Raw genomic sequence first — 7,395 nt, 5'->3', positions numbered from 1 at the left:
TGTCACCGCACCGGCAAGGGAAGAACACTGGAGAGGAGGGAGGGGGAGTGGGAACAATGACATCAGAACAGGGAACAAAACAATGGTGGTGGGAGGAATGAGAACATTGGTATCAAAATAAGGCAGGATAGAGGCGGTTACATTAGTAGCACCCATAATAATGGAGAAAGTTAGGGGAGGCAGAACAGTGATGCAAGGTAGAACAAAATCTATGAACAAATAATTTTAGGATCAATGTACCAATAATTTTAAAAAGACAATTTTTAATATAAGTAAGCCGCACACAAAATTATCAAGCATTATAGTTGAATTGATTCTAAATTTGTTGAAAATTTAGCTATCCGTAATACAATTAATGCACATAAAAAAAATTTCGAAATAAAATTAAAATAAAAAACCTAAAAATATTTTTAAAATTTTTAATAAATTTTATCGATATCAAATTTACGTTATCCTATATATAATTTGCAATTGAGGAGTGCGATTTCATTTAAGGAGAAGGGCTGATCATAACATCACAAAAAATTCAAAAGTGGACGGAAAGAATAAAAGGCTAAGCTGGAAATACAATTTCAGGAAAAATAAATTCTCAAAAGTAAAAACTTATTTCCAAAAATTGAAGATTCATTATAAAACTCATAGTGAGTTCAGGTGATGAAGCATATGGGAAGAAAGAACTTACAAGTTCAAAATGTGATTATTGGACTGAGAGATGCTAATAGTACGCTTTTTAATTTCCATATCAAGGGCAAATTTGAGTTGGACTCAGTTATGAAGGAGAGGGAAGTTTTACTTTTGTGTGGTGTCAGTAGAGAAAAAAACCGGACCTGCGAGTAGGTGAGGGAAACTCGGACCCTCCGATTTCTTTGTCCAAAAACGGACCATCCGAGTTGTGTATATCCAAGTTACGCGTCACTGAATGCTTGCTCTCCACAAACGGTGTCTTTTTAACACAACCAAATCGAGTCATTGCTTGCATGTGTACCAACCGAATTCACTTTCCTTTCCTTCCCCACACAGCACACACAACTCCATCTTCTTCCTCCCTCAACGTTCTGAACTTCTGCTGTGTGAGGAAAAAAAGACAAAATGTCAACAAAATCAAAACTTAGAAATGTTGATGGTTCGAAACTTTACATTGTAAAATATTTGAGCTACTCTGATTATGTAAGTTTTTTTATTTTTTTTTTTATTTTTTGAAGATTTTTAATTTTTTTTTAAATTTAGTTATATTTATGGTTGTTAGGAGTTGATCTGAAGAACATATATATGAATTAGTATATAGATTTATTGATAGAAATTTAAAAATAAATGTTTAAATAAATAAGGTGTAAGTGTAGTAGTTTCATCTTGTTCAGAGTTGTTTGTAATATAATAAATTATAAAAAAAATTAGTTTTTAAAAAAATTTGGAATAATTTTAGAAGTTATGGTTAATTGTAGAAATTTAAGAATATATGTTTAAATAATAATTAGAAATATATATATGTTTAAATGTGGTTAATTGTTGTTTAGATTCTTTTTTAATAATAGATTAGAAGTAAAAAAATTAATATTAGAATTTTTTGTAGTAATATTAGAAATTATAGTTGTTAACTGTTGTAATTAAATTAAAAAGTTTAAAAATATGTATTTAAATAATAGTTAGATAAGTGGGTTTAAATATAATTAATTTTTGTTTAGAAATTTTTTGAGTGTATGAATAGTTTGGTGTTGAATAGGACTTGTTATGAATAGTTCAGTATTAAATAGGAATTGTTTATAAATTTTTGTAATAATTTTTGTAATTAGAGTTAAGAAGTTAACTGTTATGTTTAATATTAAGAATTTATGGTTATATGTTTAAATAATGATTAGCAACATGTGTGTTTAAAAATAAGTAATTGCTGTTTAGACGTTTTTCTAATATAATAGATTAGTATTAAGAATGACTTGTTTATAATTTTTTATAATAGTTTTAGATTTAATAATTAATTAGTTAATTGTTATAATTAATTATAAAAATTATAATTTTAGGATACTTTCGATGTATATTTTTCTGGAACAATGTTGATAATTTCAAATAGTAAATTAGGATCTGTAAAATATAATTTATTTGTGATTTTGGTAGTAATAAGTTGTTTCCTGTTAGCCTTTTAATATATAGAAGTATGTTATTTTAGTTGAGGTTTTATTATTATTACATTAAAACATTATTAGTTACACAGAAAGTGAAAATATGTATTCGTAATTATTATTTGCAGCAACTTAGATATAGGCTCTATGTACATTAATTACAATTAGAGATGAAAATGTTATTACTTAGTAAATCGGATTCAACCTGGTTCGCACACCTTAGCAACTATATATATACACATATAATTCGGACCAACCGAGTTGTGTATAACCTAATTCGAAAAAAATTATAAAATAATGAAAACTCACCGTCCGATTTCTTTTACTGTAAATTAAAAAAAATTTGCAAACAAAAATCGGAACAAGCGACTAATATAACGAAATAAAAAAAAATCAACCAAAAAAACGGACCATCCGTTTTGATGAGGTCATATCGCATGGTCCGATTTCTCCTATGTGCTATGAGCAAAACAAACCCTCCGATTTACTTACAAAATTTTCAAAACAGAGAATTTAGAGGTTCTACCAAATCTGAGCCAAAACTTATCCTACATTTTGGTGTAACACCCCCTCATTCCATATCCCGGCACAACACCTACCCCTCCACCATAATTAAAAAAAAAATGACCCCTAATAGTATGAGTGAGCAAGTAGAAGTAAATTCTGACGAAATGGTGACAATTGCTTATGAACCAAATTAAGCAATCTTTCTAAAAAATTGTGTAACATATTTTGTAATCTTTTCACTAAATCGGTCAAAAGATAAAGCAAACTTGAAAACAAAAAAACGTTTTCTTATTTTGCAGCCGTCAATGACGTTTTCAATATCTTTTTTGAAATCGTCGTGAACAATTTCATGGTAGTTAATATATATTCAGGTCAATTTTTTTTTTAAATTCAATGATTCAATAAAACACCCCTTTCTGCTTCGGATACAAATTCATTTGGCTTGCAAGATAACACATAAAAGCTGAGTTCTGGGTGCGAATCAAATCTTCATTATTTTTATGATTGATCAAATATTATTTACCAGTTAAAAGGAAGGAAGATTAAAAGAAGAAAAGAGAAAAGATATTTCTAAACTAAACATTCATCATATTCACTCTTCAATTTTTAATGAGTTAAGAAGATCACACTACACTTTCGATTAAAATAATAGCAAAAACTTGCTTACTTTATACGTAATATGAGCATTATCCAAGAGAATGTAGGACCTTTTCCATCTTTATTATATTAGAGATTAGATATTCCTTCATATATCAATATCTTTTTTTGTAAATTTTTTAATACTTTTCCTTGCTTGGTCTGGGTTAGTGCTCATACTCCCAAAGAAAAAATAAAATAAAATTAAAATGACCAACTTGTTTTTAAGATTTCAGATTTGGATCCTACAGGACTTGGTACCCTCGATTTTCTTTTGTTTCTAACTGAGGTAGTCAGAAGAGTCTATTCTTTAAACAGTTTCGAAAAATTTCTGTATCCATTTAACCATTTTTATAAATTATTCCCACCTTTCTTTTAATTATATTTTCCCTTTAAAGTGAAAACTTAATCATTCTTTTGGTTACTGTAAGCTATTTCCCCCTATAGGTTGGTTTTTGCAGCCATCAGTTTGGCAGTTTCCATGACCAAAACATAGTACTATTTATGCTGAATGTTCTTGCTACTTGCTGGATTAATTTTGGGGTTTTGTTCTTTGATTCACTTTGGTGATTATAGTATACAAATGACATGCATGATAAGTTATTGGTAATTTTTGTCTTATCCTTTCATCTATCAACCTGTGTTGTTATTTTGTGACATTACTGTTTTTTCCACAATAATCTCCCTTGATTGCTGAATCCGGGTCAACTTCTTTTCTCTTCTGGGTCAAATTTCCACTCACCCCATTTTACACGGCATGCCTTGTGTTTGAGTAAATGTCACAGTGAGACCAAATCTCAAAGTTCAGCACAAATTGGTTGTATTTTGGGGTATGTTCTCTTTCTTTTTCCTCTCTTGTTTCAAGTTTGGTGCCAAGTTTGTTCCTTTGGATATAAAATAATCACTGCAAAAGCTACTCTACTTTGGGTTTTTCTTGCCTGCTTGAATAGAGATTGAGGTGCTTTCTGGGGTGTTGGAATTTGGAGGAGATGAAACAGATAGGGTTTTAGGTTGTTTTTTTCACTTGGGGGTTTCAGAAATATGGGTTCTCAAGGTGGGGCAGTCCAAGAGGCACAGAGTGGTGGCTCTGGCTCCTTGGCTAGGCAAGGGTCATTGTATAATCTCACACTTGATGAGGTTCAAAACCAGCTTGGAAATTTGGGGAAGCCATTAGGAAGCATGAATCTTGATGAGCTTCTAAAGAGTGTGTTTACGGCTGAGGCTGGAGGTTGTGGTGGTGGTGGTGGTGGTGGTCAAGCCTCTTCTGGATTGGGTTCTGGGACTGATGCTAACATTCAGCAGCAGCATGCTCAGTTAGCTTCGGTTTCATCCCTGAATCGACAAGGGAGCCTAACTGTTTCTGGAGATCTTAGCAAGAAAACCATTGATGAGGTTTGGAGAGATATGCAGAGAAAGAAGAGTGGTGGAAACAGTAATAATAATGATAAGAAAACAAAGGAGACACCACCAACATTTGGCGAGATGACCCTGGAGGATTTCTTGGTGAAAGCAGGAGTTGTTGCTGAGTCTTTTGCTACTGAGGATAATGCTATGTCAAGGGTTGATTCCAATGTGGCTTCTCAGCACAATGTTTCTGATCAAGTACATTGGATTCAATACCAAATCCCATCAGTGCAGCCGGCACCGCATCTCCAGCATAATCAGCATCAGAAGCAGCAGAATAATATGATTGCTGGTTATATCGCTGGCCCTATGTCGCCATCTTCTTTGATGGGTACATTATCAGATACCCAGACTCCGGGTCGGAAAAGGGTTGCCTCTGGTACTGTTGTTGAGAAAACTGTGGAGAGGAGACAGAAGAGGATGATAAAGAATAGGGAATCTGCTGCGCGGTCGCGTGCTAGAAAACAGGTTATTTGTTTTAACTTTGAAGCCTCCTTTTCCTCTTTATAGTTTTGTAATTTGTATTTGAGACAAGAATACATCTATGTCAATGGACAGGCTTACACACAAGAACTGGAGAATAAAGTTTCCCGTTTAGAAGAAGAAAATGAAAGGCTTAAAAGACAGCAGGTAGGTTTTGATTCCTTTTTCAGTATGCATTCTTTTATACTAGCGGCTCCACAGGCACTGCATGTCTATTGTTGTTAAGTTGCATTATTATCTAAAGGCTAAGAGTAGCATAAACTAGACGAGCTTCAAAAGGCTTCCCTTACATTCTAGATGACCTCAACGTTTCTTCCATATAGCTCTCATCATTCAATTTTAGAAGGCTTCCATTTGTCTCCTGTGTATTTCTCATTTTGGTCTTTCTTTATTATTCTATTGAACCTTGGCATTCCGAAATTTGAGAGATCGGTGAGTTGAATTTTGTTTCTATAATGGCCTCTGTCTTCTGCTTGTTTCACTTCTGTCCTACTTCATTCATCATTCTGAGTGGTCTTAATTTGATAACTCCTAGTTATTCTCTATCACTAATTTCTTGGAAATGATGCTAGAAAACGTGCAGATTTTAGAACATGCCTAATTTGACTGGCATGATAAATTCATTGATTACTGCGTCTTTAGAAAAAAAAATTAGATTAATAGATCACGGTTTTTTGAAGTTAAAAATGTGAGATATACTACAGAATAAGATTTGTCATAAAATCAGGTAATCAAAAGAGTCTTATGGAGAATGTAGTTTGAGCAGGCTCCTATAGTGCCTATATTGCTGTGCCAAAAAAAGGGACTCGCAATTGGGACTATAGATTTCCGAATTTGTTTTCTGTCTCTTGATTAGAAGTAATTTCATGAAAAAACCTCTCATAAGATTTCTCCGAATTTGATGTTACATACTATCTCTAAAGATTTGAGTTGTTTCAAAACTTTGTGAATAGGAATTTGACCTTGCTCTGTTATTATGTTTAATAAAGGAGATACAATGATTTCACATACAATATGGTGTAAGATACCCATAGAAGTAACCTAACAATCTAATATGGCAGTACCTTGCAGCTTCAGGGTTTCTCTTTCTCCAACCATTTTGTCTGCAGTTTTACTTACTAATTCATTTCAAGCCAATGCTGTAAGAATCATTAGGAAATCAAGAACCTATAGTTTGTGCTATTTAATGAAATAAGCTATCAGAGTGATAAACTTGAATAGTACTGTTCAAGAATTTGGATTTACCTCAATTTTGTAGTGAATATAAAAGGTGAATAACTGCATATTTTGCAGCACATTCTTAACAGTGCATAAATGGCTTAAGTTTTATATCCATATTGCATCTTTTCTATCTCTTTTCCTTTCTATATTATTTTCAATCGTTCTATGTATTCTTTCATCCAATAGAGTTGAACTCAGATGAGTCCATCATAATTGTGCCCTTTCTAAAGTTGGTTCTAGATGGTTCATCTCTGCTCATAGTAACTTATGAATGTTTTCTTGCAGGAGATAGAGAAGGTGTTGCCAAGTGAGCCACCACCAGAGCCCAAGCGTCAACTTCGCCGGACGAGTTCGGGACCCCTTTGAATGCCCTCACTGTGTTCTCATTTGCAAAATATATATATTCGACACTATAGTTTGCACAGTTAGAAGGGTGGTTTTCTCATTATGGTAGTGCTGCTGTTAGTTCTCCTAAGCATGCTCATTTGTAAGAGTGTTTTTCTTGAATGTACATTTCATATAAGCCAAACTTTAATTTACCAAGCACTATAAAATATACTTTACTCTAATTTTGGACACATTGTGGCAATGTGACTTCACAAAAAAGGTTTCTTTCTTTGTCATCTTTGTGTTGTGTGTGGTGCAAATTATAATCAATATATAGTTGCATTTTGTTTAAACCTGTAATCTTTTGGTTTTTGAAACTGATTCCATGTACAGTGTACTTTTTCCTGCTAAGATTTGTTTCTAATTTTCTGTCAAGTTTGGAACTCTACATGTCCATCCCTAATCTTTGCATTAGTGCTATTATACTATTGGAAAGTTTTCACGTATGCCAGTCAGCTTTACTGGCACTTTGCTATGCGATGCTGCAATACTGTTGAGATATATAGTTAAAAATGTTGATGGTGTAGATTTATTGAAATTATTATGTGCTAGAATCATAGACGGAAGGTGTAAGCTGTTCTGTAAACCCGTTGAAAGCTTGACCAGAATAGCAACAGCAGTATTGACATTGAGGGCACTTGTC

At 32.9% G+C, this 7,395-nt stretch overlaps 1 protein-coding gene across 1 annotated transcript; it reads left to right on the top strand.

Moving 5' to 3' along the window:
* Nucleotides 1-3,414: 3,414 nt before the first annotated feature.
* Nucleotides 3,415-6,992, top strand: LOC107494192 (ABSCISIC ACID-INSENSITIVE 5-like protein 2). Its single transcript, XM_016115232.3, has 3 exons — nt 3,415-5,129; nt 5,220-5,291; nt 6,651-6,992. Exons 1-3 carry the CDS (start codon nt 4,299-4,301, stop codon nt 6,729-6,731), a joined length of 984 nt encoding a protein of 327 aa, XP_015970718.1. The 5' UTR covers nt 3,415-4,298; the 3' UTR covers nt 6,732-6,992.
* Nucleotides 6,993-7,395: the final 403 nt, after the last annotated feature.

Source organism: Arachis duranensis, chromosome 6 (assembly GCF_000817695.3).
Source record: "Arachis duranensis cultivar V14167 chromosome 6, aradu.V14167.gnm2.J7QH, whole genome shotgun sequence".
In the NCBI taxonomy this organism is placed as follows: domain Eukaryota; kingdom Viridiplantae; phylum Streptophyta; class Magnoliopsida; order Fabales; family Fabaceae; genus Arachis; species Arachis duranensis.
This window is presented reverse-complemented; position numbering and strand designations above follow the sequence as displayed.